Consider the following 20,976-nt stretch of genomic DNA (forward strand, 5'->3'; position numbering starts at 1 on the left):
GGATACTCATTCTTTTCCATGCCCTGCAGTCCTTGCCCACTTAATTTCTGACTGTCATAGTATTTAAACTATAGCTGTTATGAGGCTTGCTCAGCCAGGAAATAAACTTGGCCAAGAAGGAAAAAATTGCTACTACTTTTCTTCTTATTATTAGTTCACACAATAGACAAAGTACCTAAACCAATTCACAGATGGTGTACTGATAAAATATTTTATGCAGAGAGGTAGATTCAGAACTATAACTTACGAATTTCTTTTGACTTTTTCTCTTAATGATAATGCAATAAAATTGAAAATGTGCTTTGCAATGCTACTACATTTGGGTCATGGGGAAATAAGATCTATTCATCAAAGCAAGAGAAAATATGTCTACAAGGAGGTGAAGATAAGAATAGATTCCCCAGACATTTGGACTTATGTTTATGCATGTGTATGTGGAGACAGAGAGAGAGAGAGAAAGAGAAAGATATATATATATATATAATCTGATTAAGAGGAAATACATGTATTGAAAAGAACTAACCTGAAAAAAAAAAAATTAGTGTCACAACACCATGGCTTATTAACTTTATCCTGAATTTGTGGGAACAGTGAAAACTGAACTTCAGGATTATGGTCATGAAGCATTTTTGAAAAATGTTGCTTTGCAGTCAAACAAGCTGCTTTTTTTACAGTTTCAGAATGTTAATCATATTAATGGTATAATACTTAATAACAATTGAACTATTCACATAATTATAATGAAGTATTTACAGGTTATTTTTTGTTATTTACATTCACATTACAGGCAAGTATGTTGCATGTAGAATAAAGTAGTTTATAATGATTCATTGTTATATTCTTCTGAGGCTGTAAATATAATTCCTAAACTGAATCAGATATTTTTATTTTCAGTCCTAAATATTAGGACACATATATTATGGAACAACATATACATATGAAATTAGATAGTCTACTTCTTCTGCACAATATTGCTCTGATACAGGTGTACATTATGATAGTAGAAAATTTTGTACACTGTGTAAAAATGCTTACTGGCAATTTATACAGTAAGACTATACAATTCTTGTTCAGTAACATATGCATGTGTTCAATTTCTCCTTTTAGTGTTGAAGAAAGTTTCAAGACATTATTCTGGGCTATATTTGGACTCTCAGAAGTTAAATCAGTTGTCATCAATTATAAACACAAATTCATTGAAAATATTGGCTATGTCCTTTATGGAGTCTATAATGTTACCATGGTCATTGTCTTACTGAACATGCTTATTGCAATGATCAACAGCTCATTCCAGGAAATTGAGGTAAAAATTCCATTTATGATGAAATATCACCTAATTTAATGTTATATCTAATTGTCTAAATATCTTGGAAATCCTGTTTTCTTGTCATCTTATAAGCAAAATAACACAGAGAATTTTGGGATATATTACCAGAAAATATTCATTCCACTGTTCATTTTTATTACAAATTAGCTGGCAATTACTCAGCTGTATGTGCTCGCAGTAAAAAGAACCAGACTGAACCAAGAAACTGCTGCTGACCTGTCTTATGTTCCTTATAATGATATGCTGTATTGTGTGACTTCATGAATCTTTCCTATACCTTGTTTGTAGTTATTATTTGAGCAGTGTCCCTCTTGTGTCAAGGATGTTGTCATTCCTATGCCTCTTGACCTTGGAAGTCTAAAACATGCTGTTTTCTTATTTTTATTTAAACAATCATTGCTTTAGTCCTCTGCATTCAACAGAAATTTAGCTGACAAAGTAATCAGCAGGGCTACGGAAAATCAGCATGAACTTTTCATGCCATGCAATACAAAGGGCTAAATCATTATAATTGATTAGGAAAACAAAAAAGCAGAGCTCCAAAAGCTAGGCCATCCCAGGTTTTCCTGGGTGATGCCTTACCACAAAGCAGCTGACTCAGGTTGTTTGACACTACAAGTTTCTAGGCATTGGCTTGGGGTCACAGCCATTATCCAACCTGATTAAAAGCAGTGCACATTCTCCAGATTCAGATTTTTCTGACTGAGAAGAACACAGAAAAAACAATTAGGTTTAGCGCAAAGAACACTACACTGCTATCCAAAAGTATGATGACTGAATACAAATAGCTTCTAAAAACAGCTACAGCATATTTGAGCCTGACCTCAGTCCTTTCTGCAGAATTGACTTCCCTTGATCTTTACAGGAATGAGTAGAATGAGTATTTTGGCCATTGTAAATGTTAAACATAAACCATGGCAATGATAGCATACCTGATTTAATCGTATATTAAAGCAAGTGGAAGGAATTTGATAAAAATCATCTAATCCTCTTTAACATCATGTTTAAAGTAATAAAGTAAAATTCTTATTTAAAATTCTGATGCTATTTCTTTTTCAAAAAGAAGATTATAGATGAAATTAATTGCTACAAGAGATCAGTAAGATAAGAAATCAAAGCTTGTAGTATCATTGAGGGATTTACATTTTTGTTATGTTAGAATAAGATTTTTCCATTTTATTTACTGAGCGTGACAGTGTTCCATGCAAGTGACTACTTGACCAAGCCTGAGAGGATGAATTTGAATGTTGCCATGAAGCTTTACATTAGGCATTGTATTGCGTGCTTTTAGGTCACCACCATAGGATTATTAGTCTCATCACAAAGAGCACAAGCCAAGAAGTCGTGATGCCGTATTGCAGACTATTAGCACTCATTCCGGAGTAACTAATGTCTAAAGCAAATTCACTTTGTTCTTCTGTAATTGCATTGTTTTAAATGGATTAATAAGAACAATTCTATTAATTGAAATGTGGTTTTCACAGATTATAAACAAGCTCTTAACCTGTTTGAAATTAACTTCAGCCAATTACATTGAAAGCACACATAGCATTTAGCTAGAGCATTTTCAGTTGTCCAGATGCTATTAATAGTGTATTAATAGAAATGTTTCTGCTTTGCAGGATGATGCTGATGTAGAATGGAAGTTTGCAAGGGCTAAACTTTGGTTTTCTTACTTTGAAGAAGGGAGGACTCTTCCAGTACCCTTCAACTTAGTGCCAAGTCCAAAATCTTTGCTGTATCTCTTACTCAGAATCAAAAAATGGATCTCTAAACCATTTCTGTGCCAAAAGAAAAACTTTCAGGAAGATGCAGAGATGAATAAGGTAATTTAACAGTGTGTATATTAACTACTAATTTTAAAAGATAAAAACATATTTAACTTTTAGTTGTTGGTGTTGACCCATTTTTCTAATGAATTTCCTTATCTTCTTAGTCCAGACTGAAATCAGTCACTAGGTACAGGTTGAAATTTACTTATTTTTTTAACACAAATATTTGTCCACATCTATAATCAGTTAAGTTAAAAAATACCGTTGTAAATTTACAGTTCTTCCTGCTCCCTGTCACAGAATCAGAAAATAATTTAGGTTGAAAGGGACCTCAGGGGTCTCTTGTCCAACTGCCTTCTCACAGCATGTCAGCTCTGAGGTCAGACCAAGCTGCTTAGGACTTCATTCTTGTCCAGTCCTGAAAACCTCCAAGGACAGAGACTTGACAACCTGCCTGGGCAGCCATGCCATTCATTGCATTACTGTTCTCAGGGGGAAAAATGTCTCCTATCCAGGCTGAACCTCTCTTGTTTCAGGCTAAACAAGCCCAGCTTCTCCAGCCTCTTCTCACAGGGAGAGTGCTTTAGCCCCCATCATCTCTGTGGTCCTCCACTAAGCCTGACAGGAGTGTACTCCTGCATCTCCTCCAACACCTGGTCATTGATAAAGATACTGGAAACCAATAATGAGTGGTGTCCCTCAAGGGTCCGTACGGGCACCAATGTTATTTAATATCTCTATCAATGACGTAGATAGTAGAGTTGAACATACCCTCAACAAATTTGCAAATGACACCAAGCTGGTGCCTTTGATATGCTAGAGGGAAGGGATGCCATCCAAAAGCACCTTGACCAGCTTGAGAAGTGGGCCCATGTGGACCTCATGAAGTTCCAAGGCCAAATGCAAAGTTCTGCACCTGGTCTGGGGAAATCCCCAGTATCAGTACAGTTGGTGATGAATTGATTGAGAGCAGCCCTGCAGCGAACGACTTGGGGATACTGGTAGATGAAAAATTGGGTATGAGCTGGCAGCGTGCACTTGCAGCCCAGAAAGCCAACCATAATCTGGGCTGCATCAAAAGCAGCATGGCCAGCAAGTCGAGGGAGGTGATTCTCCCCGTCTGCTCTGCTCTTGTTAGACCCTATCTGGAGCCCTGCGTTCAGCTCTGGGGTCTCCAGAGCAAGAAAGACAGGGACGTGTTACAGTGGGTCCAGAGGAGGACCTCAAAAATTATCAGAGGGATGGAATACCTCTCCAATGAAGAAAGACTGAGAAAGCTTGGGATGTTCAGCCTGGAGAAGAGAAGGCTCTTGAGTGACCTTGTAGCAGCTTTTCAGTACTTAAGGGGGGTTTATAAGAAAGATGGAGAAAGGAATATGGGTAATGGTTTTAAAATGAAAGAGGGTAGATCTAGACTGGATATGTGGATGAAATTTTTTACCTTGAGACACTGGAATAAGTTGCCCAGAAAAGTTGTGAATGCTCCATCTTTGGAAGTGTTCGAAGTCACTCGACTTCAGTTCGAAGTCGAGGTTGGACAGGGCTTTGAGCAATCTGGTCTACTGGAAGATGTCCCCACCCATGGCAGAGATGTCACACTAGATGATGTTTAAAGGTTCTTTCCAATGAAAACCATTCTATGATTCTGTATTAAAAAGTGCAAGTCCCAAGACGAGGCCCCTTACTACCCTCTGAGTGCAACTATCCAGCCAGCATTTTGCCCAGTTGTCCAGGCTAAAATCCTAAGGTAGGTACAAGAATATTTTGGGATATGGAGTTAAAACCCTTACTAAAATCAAGATAGATTACATTCCCAGTTCTTCATTCATCTGCAAACCCAGTAATTTTATCACAGAAGGCCATCCGGAGGATCAGGCAAATTTTACCCTTTGTAAATCAACACTTACTGTTGTTCTCAGTCACCATCTGCTCCTCCATGTGCCCAGAAATGTTCTCCAAGAGGACTCAGTCCATTGTTTTCCCAGTTACCAAAGTGAGGTTGAGTGGCTTGTGGTGCCGACATCATCATTTTGGCCTTTGTTTGACATTTGTCTTTCTCCAGCCTTTGGAGACCTCTCCCAGTCTCCACGATCTGTCAAAGATGTTATCATCTTTGCAAGTTCTCCAACTGCTCTCATAACCCACGGATGCAACCCATCAGATCCAATGGACTTGCCTGGGCCAAGTTCTCTCAATTAACCCCTGACTTAACCCTCATCCACGGTCCGTTGTTCAAAACCCTCTTCAAACCCCTTCACTAAGCACAGAGCCCTGGTAGACTGTTGGTGAAGCCTGATGGAGAGAAGGCATCAAGTCCCTCAGCCTTACCTGTATCCAATGTCACTGAATACCCTGCTCGACTGAGCAGCAGGCCCATGTTTTCCCTGGTCAGCATTTTACTGCTATTGCAGTAGTAGTTCTTATTGCCCTAGAAAAAGCCAGCTTAAGGTGAGCTTTGGCTTTCTTAACAGCACCCTCACATGCCTGGGCAGTGCTTCTGAAATCCCCTTATCCAGCCTGTCTCTGCATCTGCCAAGAAAGCAGCTTCCTTTTATTCTAAGCATTCTGTTATGTTTTATACAAGTACAATAAAAGGCACTTGAGTTTATTTATTGCTGTAACTAATGGTTTTATTTAAGGAGTTTATAGTCAGTCTGTTTTTCTTGCAGTGGTTTGGTATAAATTAAATTAATTGCTTTACAAGAACGTAGGGCTTAGCACATGAGTTTACATGGTGGTAGAAGTGTAAAGACTAGCACTGTTGTAATGCAATATGGAAGAAGACCTTTGCAAGACACCTAATGAGACTTGCTAAGTAGAAAGGTGAGCATATGGTAACACTCACACACGCAAAAAAGAAATTACAGGTTTGTCTGTGTGGCAGAATCAAATGTGTCATTCATGGAACTTTAAAAAGTGAAGGGTCGCTGTTAAAATAGGCAGCAGACTGACCAGAGGCCTCCTCAAGGTTAGTAGTTTTTAAGACTGTGGCTATAGTCGTTAGACAGGGAGCCTGTGAAGAAATTACATGCCTCTGTCAGTTCTCAACCAATCTGATAAACACTTTTCCCATCACAGTTATCAGCTGAAGAGTAAAAGAGAAAATAAATTCATTACAATCCTAGAAGGAAAAAATGGACCTATATGGAAAAATAGTGTGCCTCTGACAAGCCTCTGCCTCTGGTTAAGTTCATAATGGTTTATAAAAGGAGACAGAGGCATTATGAACACTGCCAACAAACTCAAGCTTGTTATTAATTTCAGATGTCTCGTGTGTGCTACTGATAAACTTTCTAGCCTTTCACAGACCTCGTGTCATTTTATTTGGAAAATCTAATACTAATCTATTTAAGACCCATCAGAGATAATATCACATTTGCTTGAATTTTCAGTGACTCAATATTTTAAAAACTTTTCATCAAGCTGCTTGATGAAAATTGATTTCACAACTTCAGTGAGTGATAAGGTCATCACTGAAAAATGAACTTTAAGGAGATACATGCAAACTTCAAAATGGGTGATGGTGAGAAACATTTGTGACTTTGAAATGTGCATAAGTAATTTAGAAGCTTATTTTTAATGATGGCTTTAAAAATGAAATTTCTGATCCAAAACAACTTAGGTACACTTGAAAATCTCATTCTTGCAATTACAATGGATTTTTATCATTCCTTTCCAAAATTATGTTCGTACATAGCAATTGAGATAGCTAGAATGGTGCTGCCTACTAGCTGCAGATGGTAGAGTAACAAATGCTAAATTATACGTTCTTACTTTGCAATCAAAGAAGCTATAAAACTGAAAATCAAATTAAAAACAAACAAACAAAATAATACCTTACACTGAAAACCATAATGCAGCTGGAGTTGCATCTATTCTTTTCTCAGCCTTTCCAGCAAGGTGATTGATATTGCCAACTGATTACGTTCTTACTTCCCTTTTGCCCTGCCATATGCCACAGAGTGGATCTATCATGTGCTGCCATCCTTTGCACTTCTAAAAGTAAACTAAAATGTTTTCATGTCCACTATTGATGATACATTACCGTAAAGTCTGTTTTATGGCATAGTCTCAAAGAAATTCTTAGGCTCTGGGGCTTGTAGCTTTGCTCTCATCCCTGTGCTAGGCAGGTTTTTCCTGCTGTGGCTGCCAAGGTGGCCATCCTTGCATGAGGAGCTGCTGGAAGCACAATGAGCTGTGTGAAGGTCAGAAGAGATCTGGCAAGAGCAGACTCAAGATTTGGTGGCTGTGACTGTGCAAATGCAGGACTCAGGGATGGCTTGGCCCTATTCAACTAGCTTTGCCCCCCAGTAGGGTTGTTGCAAGTGCTAGTCCCCAATCTGTTCCAGTTGCCAAACTGCAAGGGAGAGAGTGAGTTCCTCTGGTGCAAGTCATGCTGGGGAGGTCTCCAAAAGTTTACCGAGAGATGCCTTTACATTGCAGTGCCCAGAAATGTTAATGCACACTTGAGTTTACTGACTCAGGCCCAGTCTGAGGGTCTTTCCCAAAGCCAGTGTCTTCTCGGTGCAGAAGCAGCAGTAGCACCAGAGTGAGTGTAAAGGTGAGAAGGAAGGTGGGAAGGGGGGAATTCTGCCCCTGAAGCTAGCTCTGCCCTTATTATTGTCAGCAGAAAACAAAGGCGGATGCTGATAATGCTAAATGGCTAGTATGGATAATGTTAATTAACATAGCTGCATTCAAAGTGTAGCACACCGGAAACATGTCTTGAGACATGTCTAAATTATAATAATGAAGACTGTGAAGATGTTTGCTTACAAGCTGTTGTTTAAGACCTTCAGATTTCTGCTGTAGGGTAGGATTGATGTTTTAAACATCAGATAAACAAGAAAGATAATCCAAAATAAATAAATAAAATAATAATAATAAAAAAGGAGTTTTAAAGAAACCTTCTTGAAGTTTTATTCTAAATCAAAACAGTGCCTTAGGAAAGACAAAGTTTATGTTTTAAGAGTCAAAGAACCTGTTCATCTTCCTGAGCAAATAGTGGCAGATAACCTATATAAGGCATTTTTTTAAACCATGACCTTTCAGAAAAGAAATAAGGAACTAATTATTGAAATAGCTTTAAAACCTGACTCAAACAATGAAAAAATATGTTACTTTCTCTTTCCTAGAATAAAACAGTGATTCTGAAACTTGCACGAGGGACCTCTGGTTATGAGAGCAGAAACTGAATCATTTTCTGGGAACCCACACTCCTGGTCTAAGCACATGCAGTTTAATGGCATTCCACTAAAGTCATCAGCTGCTTCTGAAAATTGGGATTTTAAGACATTAAGAAAGTGCTGCACAAAACAGCTACAGTCATTATAGATGACTGTTCTAACTGATTGCACTGAAATTTAAGCAATACTAGAGAAAGATGTAATGCGAAACAAGTTTAAACAAGAACATTTTTTTCTAAGAGCAGTGCTCCATGCATGCTGCATTTTTCTTTCACACAACACTCCCAGAGGAGAGTTATTTTTGTTAGGGTTCATATGATTGTTGTATTTAAATTACTTTTTCTTTCCTCTCCAGTTACTCATGTGTGGATTCTCAAAAGATAATAACTTAAAAAGATGAAAACTATTTCAATCATTAAAGTGACAAGCTGAGTTTACTCTATTAGTTGTTTTGAGGAGAGGAAAAAGCTATACAAATGAAGCTTAAAGAGTTTACAGATTTTGTGTAAAAATGAAGTTATAATGAAATCTTGACAATCTCTGCCACCAAGTGGCCACTCAACAGTGTACAATAAATGTACATTGTGTGAAGCACACAAATGTGCTTCCTGCAGAGGAAGCAAACTCTTCATTTTATTCTACCACATTATTTCCAGAAATTAGGAAACCAGAAGCTGAAGAAGAAGTAAGATTTTTTTTTTTCTCACTTAATCTAGTAATGAAGGTGAGGCCCAGGAGAATACTTGTTAGTTTTAAAACCCTCAAAGACACATTGATTACACAGTCATGTAAAATCACTAGCCACTATTTATTTTTTTGTTATAAATCATCTAATGCATATTTTAAGTTAAAACATATTTAGATAAGCTTACATTTTCCAATGTATATTCAAACCATTTAAGGTAGCTTTATTCAAGAAAAAAAAAAAGCAGCAAAAGATTTTACACATCTTTAATTCATTTTCCATCCAAATTCTGCTTAATATGTTACATAAATATTAATTGTGCTATATATCTCTATATCTTGTGAATTTATTTTTGCTTATTTCAAGTAAAAATAATCTGAGTTAATGTTTTTAAAAAGATGTGTACATATACAGAGAGAGAATCTTTCTAATGAACAAAAGGAAGTTCTAAATTCAGCGTAAATTTGATATTAATTTTAAATGAATATGCTGTGCCAACAAATGTGATGTTTTCTTCAGGAAAAAAATATCAAAGTACAAGTGCTAAACAAAATTTTAAAATATTTTAATTATTCCCTCTTTGCTGATTTATTAAAACTTATTTGCTTTACTGTAATAGTGAAAATAAAGTTCTTGGGAATTCTGGAGAACTAGAAGACTTAAAGAGCAAGTTCTGCAGCAACAGGGAGAATTACAAATTTTAATTAATGTCCTCTTTGCTGATTATGCACCTGAATATCATGTGTCATTTAGCATTTTTTGTACATATATAGTTCCCAAGTTTTTGGTTTTAGCCTTTTTTTGTGTTAATACATGTAGTGTAAGTTAGACCAAAGCCCCAGTAAAGCTCTCTCCTGAGAGCTTTAACCTTTTCTAATTGACATCTGGTGAATATTTACCACGTATTCTATAATCCTACTCCCATTTACTCTCAAAGTTCAACCACAGGAAATTCACAGTGTACCTCAGGAGGTTATAATGATTTCTGTTGTACGAGGAACAGCTACATGAAAGCTTCAGCCTTCATTGGCAGGTGTTGGAGTGTGGGCTGCTTGCTGTGTGACATGGCTGTGCAGCTGCACAAGCATCTAACCCTCCCCTGCTTTCCCAGTTTATCCCTCATACCAGGCTTCAAAGTGCTCTATTTTGCTTAGTTGTAGGTGCTGGGTGCAAAATAACCAACAAAGGGAACCTCACTGAAAGTGTAGTGTGATCCCACAGGATCAGAGGTACTGCACTGGGAGCCTAGTGTTTTAAACCAGTGAAAGTCTTATTGTAACTTGTCTACATGTGGAGAAAGTACTTTTTAGTGACAGTCCCACTTATTTCTCATCCAGACCAATCACAGCTTATATTTCACACTTTTTTATTTCTTGCAGTACCGCTTTTTGTACTGTCCCCATATCAATCAAAATTCATGTAATTCATTTTGGTTTGAGACTCTTAGTGCAGTCCAACCATCCAGCTGGAGCCCCCATTCATAATTTCCTGAAGCTTTAGTCCTTATCAAAGATGTAAATCGCAAACAAAGCCTGCAAGTTGCATGCTCTTGTTTTCATCAGGGATGAAGACCTTTGTTTTAGCACGTGTAGTAAAGAAGATGCTTTTCAGAAACACCAGCTGATAATTTTGTGGTTCCTGGAAGGAACTGCAGAACTGATTACATTTATTAATGCAAGCGAGGGAAGAAACAAACTCGCTGCATATGTTGTGGTAGTGGGGATCCCATTAGTTACAGGCGAGTGCTACAAAAGGAAGGAAGGGCAACTTTGCCACCTTGCCTTCTTCCTCGACTTCCACATGCTGTGCTGTGTCCTGACTTTCCTTCACCCATTGCCTACTGAGCTGCTCTGCCTTCTGCCTCCTGACATGGACCCCCTTCCCTGCCTGCAGACCCACAGAGATGGGGGGTCTGCTCTGGTCCCTCGTGCACAGTAGGGGCCGGTGAAATGCAGAGGAAAGGGAGGAAATCTCCCAGTTCCTCACTGTCCTATCACAGTCTGAAAGTGTTCGGTCAACTCCCGTGATGGAGTTCTGCACAGGTACAAAGACTGCCACAGTAACTTCATACTCCCAGAATTGGGTTCAATAGTTAATGTTCTGTCATACAGTATTTGTGTGGGGCAATTTAACTTAATATTGTTCTTGTATTTATTTTGTATTATAAGCAATGTTTCCATTTCAGCTTGGTCAAAGGAAGCAATCAAGTATAAGAAGCTCTGATGAAATCCACTTAAACAGTTTAAACAATCCTCCAAGACAATACCAGGTAAAAAGCACTTTATTTTTGAACTAGATCAAGAAGTTGTACAACTCGTAGATCAGACTGACAACATAAGGACAGTTTGAATTTAAGTTAAACAAGAATCAAGAGTAAATCCACAGACTTTGTATATATCAGAAATAAATGCAATGATTTAGGTACTTACAGTAAAATTTCAATTTTTATCTCTTTTTTTTGGTTGTTGTTGTTTGTTTGTTTGCCCATATAGTGCAATATTTAAATTTTTTTTTTTTTTGATTTTACACACAGGTTGAGTCCTCAACTGTACAGCACAAATTAAGAAAACAAAAAAGAAAAGCAAAATACTCCTGGTCTATTTGCTGAAGCAGCTTAGCTTATTGTGCCACATTTCAATATTTTAATACCTCAAGCACTAGAAATATCTTTCAGCCTGTGTGCTATCAATAGTCTGTTTATCCTTTAGTTCCTAGACAGCTTCAATGAGCCTTCCTGCAGTTAAGCATGAGGAGACCCCAACCTAGTCCACATAAAGCACGGTTGCTCTGGGCTTCTTTTCTTCTGGAGGCTGCTTCTTTCCTTCCTGCAATGCTACTAAGTAGGCAGAAAGGAACGAGCAAGATCTGCTTAAGCAGGCAGAAAGGAACAAGCAACTTGGGCAGTAGAACAGGACAGTCTGTACACTAAAGGGCATTGAAAACTGTGGAATTAGGCATCGATACCTTTTTTTAACCATAAGGCAAAAACAAGTTGGTTTCCTTGGGTGCCACTGTTACGTTATGCAGTGTCTATACAAGTCTGTTCCAAAAACTCTGACATTTTCACAGCCAATTTCCTTGCAATGCACTGATAGATATGAAGATTATAAATGTATCCTGTAAACTTGAGGATATGTGGCTTTGTATTTGAAACATTCTTGGATTATTAGAATAAACAGTACGGCTGCTGACCTTGCAAGCATGACTGTAATGATGGTCTGGAACCACTGATCTAGGATGATTCACTTCTCAGCTACCTCTGGTCAAAGCTATTTCTGTGGAGACAAAAGCAGACACATAAAACTATACGTATTTTCTATCTTGTAGTGAAAAACAAAAAATATTGTGTTGTCATGGGTTACATTCTATGAAAATATTAAAGCCAAAGATAGATCTTCTAAGGTAGTTAGACACCTTCTTCCATATTCAAGTCATTTGAACTAATGGGAAAAGCAGGGTCAGGATTTGTCTCTCCTAGAAAGATAAAATGCACCTCTCAATTTGCTGGCATAGGTCCCCCTTATTACTAGTGGACAGGGCAGTCATTTGAATGGTGTGCTTCACTTGCTCAGTTTTAGCTGTCTGAGATGAACTATGCTCTCAGATTTGCTTTTTCTTTCCATAAAGGGAATTATGGGTGACTGCCACAGATACATATATTTACATTATAAAATATCTATTTGTTTAAATGAGTCACAGCTGAGGTGCTTAAATGACTCTTAGAATGTGGGTTCCATTTTTTTTCTGACTTTCACATTGTGAAAAGATAGCTTATCAGTTATAATACTAAAAATAGATTAAAATAAACATTGCAAAAGGGTTTAGCAATTAGCATGGCTAGTCAGGGCCATGGTCATCTTTTGGTAAAAACAGAAGCTAGATATTTTTGTCTATATGTAGATCAATGCTGCAACTATATTAATAATTCTCGTAGACTCTGGTAGTGGTCCAAATCAAGCTTCATGAATGATAACATCAGGAAGATAGGCTTAGTTTTCTAACTTTCATATATATATTCGTATAGAAGAATAAATTTTACATAACTACCATAGATGAAAAAAGGTATTTTTACATTACATTCTTTTAAGCTGGCAAGTCCTACACTGCAATGTCTGAATGCAAGAAAAGATAGCAGAGCTCAATATTGAAATGTCATAGCAACCCTAGAAAGTCCAAGTAAGATTTTTTTTTTCTTACTTTCTTCTCTGTAGAAAATAATGAAGCGTTTGATTAAAAGATATGTACTGAAAGCTCAGATAGATAAGGAAAGTGATGAAGTCAATGAAGGTGAGTATGTGCATGTTTATGTCTAATCAGAAAATCAAAACAAATTAAAATGGTTACATATGCAACTTGAAAAAATAAATGTTTCCAAAATGCTTAATCCACTTGCCATACTTACAAGTGCAAAATATAAAATTAACATGAAATTGAAATTAGGGAGGAGATATACCTTTCCCATCAGAAACAGCTCTGCCATCAGATCTCTGCTCTCCCATCAGAAGCTATCACTGGTCCAGCACCTTCTTAGAATCATAGAATCATAGAATGAAGAGTGATGCCACTTCTAGTAGAGCCCATGCATTTCCTGCAGGGAGGCTGCATTTAATGCAGCAGCTGGTTGGGGGCACTCACATATGATATGCTACTTACTATATCATGTTTGGATATGCTACTTTTTCCTTCTTTTCTTAACAGCGTGGTCTTCTAATGTCTCTTACAGGTGAACTGAAGGAGATTAAGCAGGACATTTCAAGTCTCCGGTATGAACTCCTTGAGGAAAAATCTCAAAATTCAGAAGATCTGGCAGAACTTATAAGGAAACTTGGGGAAAAATTGTCAATCAATTCTAAGGAAGAAGAAAACAAAAGATAACTAACCTAAACATTTAAGAAATGCAACAGAATGTTAACAATCCACTTAAAGCCATATTTCTGTTTTTCTCAAGTCTAGCTCACATTTCTACTACAGATTCAGAAATTACATCATTCCAACTCTATTGAAAAAACAGAGTCACAAATCCTCTGTGTCTATGGTAAAGATGAAATACCACTTGAGTAGAGATATTTATTTATTCTTTACCTGCTGAAGAATAGATAGTTTTAGATCATTGTAATATTCAATTTACCTCTTTTAGAAGGTGAGTGGAATCTTGATAAGCCCAATTGTGAAAGATTAAAGACATAAATCTAAACTTTTCCTATATTAGCTGGTTGTTTTTTCAAATTTAATTTTATAGGCATTCACACTATATTTTAGTGAAGCAAAAGAGGGAAATTGTGGGTTTTTACATATTTATATCAAATCAAATGCTATTTAATTTTTCAAACATTCCCAACTAGAAAAAAAAAAGGCAAAAGGCAAAAGGCAAAAAAAAATAAAAAAAAAGCAAACTGCCTTTCTTAAAAATGTGCAGGTTATTAAAGTAATTTATTTGAGCATCTCCTTATTTGAGAGTTAGGTAGCAGAATTCTCAGAGGTCTTTCCTACTTATCTCTATCACTTGATAAACTATCATGAAAGATTCCTAGGTTCCAATGGGAGCTGGTGCATTAAGAAAGAAATATTTTTCACCAAGCTTATTGAAGAGCTGTTTCTGGGGCCTGAAGGAAATTCCTTTAATCCAGAATAATTAATCCTTGAAATTCTAATCTGTTCCAGAATTCCCAGATTCTCCAGCTTTTAGGTCTTGAACTAAAACCCACAAACTGCAGGGAAGTTTGATTGTAAAGCAGGTAACACATTAAGTTGGAGAATATTACAATAGTAGGTGTAAACCCTCTGAATTCAGGGAATGTTACGCATTGGGGACCATGTTTCCTCACAGTTAAACTTCTTTAAATTGTTGAATTTTGCTCAAATATATCTTTAGCAAATGAAAAGGTGTTCCAAAAGCATGAAATCTCCTGTATAGATTTGCATCCTTTGTCCTCTTTTTTCCCTGAAGAATTTCCTGCGCTGTATCTCCTAGGACTTCATCAATGAAGAATCTACTCCATGTCATCATGAATAGCTTCCCACACTTTGGTTATGCCTACTGCAATACTCCTATGTCTCTGTGTAGCTGGACAAGAGGTACAACAGGTAGACATGTCTGGTTGATTGTTTAGATGCCCCATCCCTGGAGATGTTCAAGACCAGGTTGGATGAGGCCCTGGTCAACCTGATCTGATGGGTGGCATCCCTGCCCATGGAAGGGGGGTTGGCGCCAGATGATCTTTAAGGATCTTTCCAAACCAAGACATTCTGTGACTCTATGAATCTATGATTCTATGATAGTTGTGTGACTCACCAGCTAATACCTACATGCAGGATAGTTGGTTGTTTTCTGTTTCTCCAAGTGGATACAGGCTAAATGCCATCTCATTTTTCCCTCAGTTAATGCAGTAAATTGGTTTCTCTCCCCCAACAATCACCCATTCTGTGATTGTTACAAGCATATATTGTGTTGGAGAACTTTACTCCTCTTTAAGCTTGGTTGAAATTAGTGAAAGGGCTGTGAAACTTTATAACAGGAACTTCAAGATGTATAATGTACCTGTAAAAACCTTGTGTGTTTTGGAAACAAGGCTAAAATGACTTGTCAGTAATTACTTTTAAATTAGCTTTGTGAAATTTATTTATTGTGGAATGTATCAGAATCTTTCCACCTCTCCCTTTTAGGCTGAAGGTGTAAAAACATTGTTTTTAATCGGTTCAGACTAGATTCTAGCTGAATTTACCGATAGCCTTTTTAAGAAAACATTGGTGAAATCACTGTGTATTTTCAGGGAAAAAAAGTGTGAATGAGAACTGGTTTTGTCATCACATAGAGATACATAGAGGCGAGGGGTTCTGTCCTGCCTGGAGTGCAGTCGAAGTTGTGGAGGTTGGCCTTTGACCAGGTTGACTGGGTATTTACTGTGACCTGGGGGAACTTCTCAGCCTTATGCTCAGCCAGTTAGGTTAGCCACAAATGAAGCCTGTGGGATAATCCCATGTACTGTGGGCCTCAGACATAATGAACTCAGGGTTTAGAAACTTTTAAGGCCTCTTCTTCTGAGGGAGGAGAAGAAAATGAGACTTTTGAAGGTACTAGAACAGACTATATTAAAATCCACAGTGTGTGCGACTGGAAAACTATGAGCTACAGAATAGCTGATTTAATAACTTGCCTTTGATTATTAAAAAGCATTACCTCATAACCTGCAGTATTTCCTGCAGTAGTCAACAGGGAGTACTGCAGACTCTGAGATGGCCATACCTGTTGGTCTTCAGCAGAGATGCTCTGGTTTCTGTGTCAGCCATTGTGTGGAAACGAAGGCGGCTGGCGTGATCTCCAGCTGGAAGTCAGCATGAAGCTATCTTCACTGCCTTTTGGCTCCTGACCATCTCCCTGGGCCAGAATTGGTCGCTGATTTTGAGTTCCCCCTTGAACATTTTGGGTCTGGTTTACCGAAGTAGTGAGCACTTATTACGGCTCCAGCAAATGACCACATTAGGGACCACACCACACGAAGATTTTCCACCTTCGAGAAGCCCTTTGGAAAATCTGTTGGCCAGAACTTTTGGTAGCAATTACAATTAACATTTGCTTTCACTAGTAGGAAGTTTTTGATCATTGTAATGTGCAGTTTGGATCCACAGCCCAGTGCTAGATGTTGGTAAAACTCAATCTCCATAAACCCAGTGTAAGGAAATGGCACTTAAGGAAATGTGTAAACACAGTTTAAGATCCAGGCACTTTTAAAGTGAAGATTTTTATTACAGAGGTAAAATGGACACTGTGAACTTGTTTAAGCCCAAATTTTGACTTACTTTAAAACTATAGGATCGTAATGTATATATTGTATTTCATGAAAAAAATACATATGGATTTTTTTAATTCAATGAAGATATTTTATATATAGTTATTACTCATGGAACAATTTGTTAAATATATTTGAAGAGGTCTATTGCCAAATGTAGTGTGACAAACAATGTAGTATTTAAAATGAGCACAATACCAAATATATTATTCTGATAAAAAATTAAACATACCAGACTAAAAATACCTTTGTGCTGCATTTTATAATCACATTAGTCCTTCACTGCTGGGTACCTTTGGCTACTCTTGCTTGGAAGACAACAGCAAGACAAACACAGAAGAATACTTCAAATTGTGAGCAATTCTACTACAAAAAATAATAAAAAGAAAAAACATTTCCCAGAAGGATAAAATGTCTTGTCCAACTTGATTAGACTCAGGATCTGTCTTGCCTTCTGTGACTGTGTCACTGATGCTAGATGTTTCAGAACGACCCTGCAGTAGGTAACATGTAATTTCATCCTACATGGTTCTACTCCTGTTTTCTAATTACAAAAGACTATAAGACTGATATAACTTTGATAAGGAAGTGTTTCCAGATTTTTTGTTAATTATTAGGATAACAAGATAGTCTTGCTACCTACTTTAGTGTTCTTTTAAAAATTTTTTGAGCTCAGCAATTCACAGTTTCTGCAGCAGCAGCTTCCATGTCCAAACCAGACCTACTATGAAAAAGTATTGGCTTTTATATTTTTTTCCCATGAATACCTCTTAAGTTTGAATTATGAGACACAGTGAATAGAATCCAACATCTCCACGACAGTCTTCTCTCTGTTCATACAAACATATTTCACTAAAAAATATAAGATGTCTTAAGAAATTCTCAACAGAAGAAAGTACTTTCAGAACAATCCCCAAATTAACAAAGGTTTGCATGGAGGTTTCTCTCACTATTATTGTTTAAACCAAATCACACCAAGCTATTGGGAGGAAACCTTATACATCATGGAGGAACACAGATACTAGAGAGTAATAGTGTAATGCAAGTGTACTGTGCTCAAGATTTACAGAAGCAGTTCTTGGGTAGTTTTCTCCACCAAAGGGTTTCACGCATAGATTCAGATATTCCAGGCTAAAATCTGCTTTATTTCACCCCATTTTTGAGCACTTCAGTGCCAAGTTAATGTATCCTACTGGTTTTGGAAGAGAAATATGTAGGGTCACCTAATATTAGATGGATGCCAGCCATGAAGACTTCTGCATTGGAGCTCATCTAGACTTCCTTTACATGCAGTGAATAGAAATGGTCAGTCAAAGGTGTGATTTTGTCTCCTCTCAAGGTAGGCAAGCATCCTGGATGAGTCATGTATTGGAAGTGACCATTTCTCGCCAGTTACTCTAAAGAAGCCACTATAGGTGTTACAGATGCCTATAAGCAAGTGTGAGATGTCCCAACTTGCAGAAATGAACACTGCGGTACACTGAAAAGCCATGAACCATCACAAAGCCTCATCTGCTTAGAAGTGCTTGAACTGATGAGACCATTCATTGAGAGGAGCAGGATCCAACCTGTCTGCAGAAGAACCTAACCCATTTTCCAGGGATAATGGATGAGTATCGTCCTTCATTACTCTGAAGCAATATTACATTTTTTCAATAGTGTAAGTGTGGGTAGGCATAAATGGAAATATCTACTAACTGCATCTTCCCCAGACATAAGAAAAACTGTAGCTTAATGTGCACTTGGAAACTAAACCCTAATTGATGAACCAGGAACTTTATGAGAAAGAGAAGTTCAAATCCTATGCTTTATTACACTATGGTGAACATGTATTTTCAAGATTATGTCTTTAAAGTAAGGTTTACAATATACAATTTGATGTTGGCAGTACTTCAGCTATAGCAGATGTATCATATAATTTATTAAGAACATGTTCTCATGGCTGCAGTGTCCCAAAATGCAGTTTAGTCCAATGAAATCTTGCATTTGCCTCTCATATACTTCCCTCGAGCTGGAAATTTGTAGCTGAATATGATAATTAATACATTATAGACAACATAATGTGCAACTGCACTCATTCACAGAACAGTAGAAACCTTCCTTATATTGAAAATGGCTCATTTTTCATGTAAATATTTAATGCTTTTTTTAATTCATTAGAAAATGCCTAGTGCAAATAATATTTCTTATTTCTAAGCACTTATGTTCCTGCTTAAATTTTAATTTGGTCTGTGAATACAGAACTCGTGAATTAGAAAATTTCTGTTTGGAAAAATGGAAAAATACTTGTACTTCATGATCTCATATCAAAAGAGGAGTTAGGTGAGGCTGAGAAATTACCTCAAACTACGTGCTCTTAGCAGGATAGGAAATACCATGGAATACAGCGCTTTACCCTGGGGCATATGACCTTGAGTAGCTCAAAATGCTGCATTTATTTTATTTTTCCATTGCTGCAAAGCCCAGCAGACTCTTGTTCCTCTTTCTGTTCTTGTCACCATCATTAATGTGACAGTGCAGAAGTGATCACAGGGTACAATCTTTCAGTGCTTTCTATGTCCAGGCAGCTATTCTAATAGCATCTGGTTTTGCTTTAACCTTTTCATTATTCTGTGATTCAGCTCCTTGACATTTACTTTTTGCTCCTTTAATCGATGGACCTCCAATCAAAGTAATTGAAAAAGATTAGATTGCATAGTCTGCAAATACAGGCCATGAGATAAATCATTATGAACATGAATAGCAATAACTATATACACTTTTATGTATAAACACTTTTACATCACTTTGATATTTCATTGTTCTTTATAAATAATGAGTGTATTCTGATAGGCTTGCACAGTCTGTCAAGAAGGGTATAATTAAAACAACAATCAGTACAAAAACCTTTTGCTGTGGTGGTTTAAGGCAGCTCAGCACCACCACACTGCTCTCTCATCCCCAGTCCTGAAAAGGACAGATGGATTAAATATGATGAAAAAAGCTCAGGGTTTGAAATAAGGACAGGGAGGTCACTCAACAATTACCATCATGGGTAAAACAGACTCAGCAGAGGGACGTTAATGTAATTTACTGTCTACTACTACCAGACTAGAGCTGTGAGAACTAAAAGCAAACTAAAAACACCTTCCCTCCAATCCACCCTCCTCTACGTCCTCCTCCTTCCCCCCCCGCCTCCGAGTGGCGCACGGGAACGGGGAATGGGGGCTGCGGTCAGTCCCTGAGGCTTCGTCTCCGCTGCTCCTTCACGGTCACTCTCTGCCGTGGGGTCCCTCCCACGGGATGCCGTCCTTCCCGAACTGAGCCTGGGGGGCTGCCCACAGGCCGCAGCTCTTCCAGAACTGCTCCCACACGGCTCCGTACCACGGGGTCCATCCCCCAGGAGCAAACTGCTCCAGCACGGGTCCCCCACGGGCGGCAGCTCCCCCCAGACCCCCTGCTCCTGCGTGGGCTCCTCTCCACGGGCTGCAGCTCCGGCCCGGGGCCTGCTCCTGCGGGGGCTCTCCATGGGCCGCAGCCTCCTCCAGGCCACATCCACCTGCTCCACCGGGGGCTCCTCCACGGGCTGCAGCGTGGAGATCTGCTCCGTGTGGGACCCGTGGGCTGCAGGGGGACAGCCTGCTCCACCAGGGGCCTCTCCACGGGCCGCAGGGGAACTTGTGCTGCGTGCCTGGAGCACCTCCTGCCCTCCTGCTGCACTCACCTTGGGGGCTGCAGGGCTGCTTCTCTCTCAGCTCTCACCCCTCTCTCCCAGCTGCTGTAGCACAGCAGATTTCCCCTTCCTTCAATCTGCTCTCCCAGAGGCCCACCCAGCATCGCTCACGGCTCAGCTCTGGCCAGCAGTGGGTCCCTTTTGGAGCCGTCTGGAGCTGGCTCTGATCTGACCTGGGGCAGCTGCTGGGCTCTGCTCACAGACCTGCAGCCTCTCTGCTGCCAAACCCTTGCCACATAAACCCCGTACATGCAGGCAAAACCTACTCACCCTCAACTGGTGAATGGATTCTTACAATAAAATGTACTTTCCCATGACCTTTGTCAAGCCAATTCAACTCTCTGTTGAACTCAGCTTCCCTATTTGTGCCAGGGAAGAATGACAGATTGACACTAACTGATGTAAAGTTCTGAATACTGTTGGTGAACACGTTTGAATAATTAGTTTGAGGATTTTATAAAAGAGAAAACTTCATCTTTTCCTCAAAGGGACTATTTCTGTGCTTCC

At 38.5% G+C, this 20,976-nt stretch overlaps 1 protein-coding gene and 1 long non-coding RNA gene across 5 annotated transcripts in view; one reads left to right on the forward strand and one right to left on the reverse strand.

Annotated features, from left to right (window-relative positions):
- Positions 1-19,642, forward strand: part of TRPC6 (transient receptor potential cation channel subfamily C member 6) — a 100,933-nt gene extending 81,291 nt beyond the window's left edge. For 2 of the 4 annotated variants that reach the window (XM_080571495.1, XM_080571496.1), the window contains exons 8-12: positions 1,108-1,303; positions 2,950-3,153; positions 11,156-11,239; positions 13,182-13,257; positions 13,694-19,642. In XM_080571495.1, the coding sequence (XP_080427621.1) occupies positions 1,108-1,303; positions 2,950-3,153; positions 11,156-11,239; positions 13,182-13,257; positions 13,694-13,845 (712 nt within the window). In that variant the 3' untranslated portion in view covers positions 13,846-19,642. Of the gene's footprint in view, positions 1-1,107; positions 1,304-2,949; positions 3,154-11,155; positions 11,240-11,503; positions 12,075-13,181; positions 13,258-13,693 lie in introns of those variants that run through there. The other 2 variants (XM_080571498.1, XM_080571497.1) reach the window with 2 other exon arrangements.
- On the reverse strand, positions 12,109-13,720 carry LOC308184436. Its single transcript, XR_013942650.1, has 3 exons — positions 13,624-13,720; positions 13,424-13,496; positions 12,109-12,245 (listed from the first exon to the last, which is right to left on the reverse strand). It is a non-coding gene; the product is annotated as an uncharacterized lncRNA (long non-coding RNA).
- Positions 19,643-20,976: the final 1,334 nt, after the last annotated feature.

Source organism: Anser brachyrhynchus (genome assembly GCF_964034855.1).
Source record: "Anser brachyrhynchus genome assembly, chromosome: 1".
NCBI classification, from domain to species: Eukaryota; Metazoa; Chordata; class Aves; order Anseriformes; family Anatidae; genus Anser; species Anser brachyrhynchus.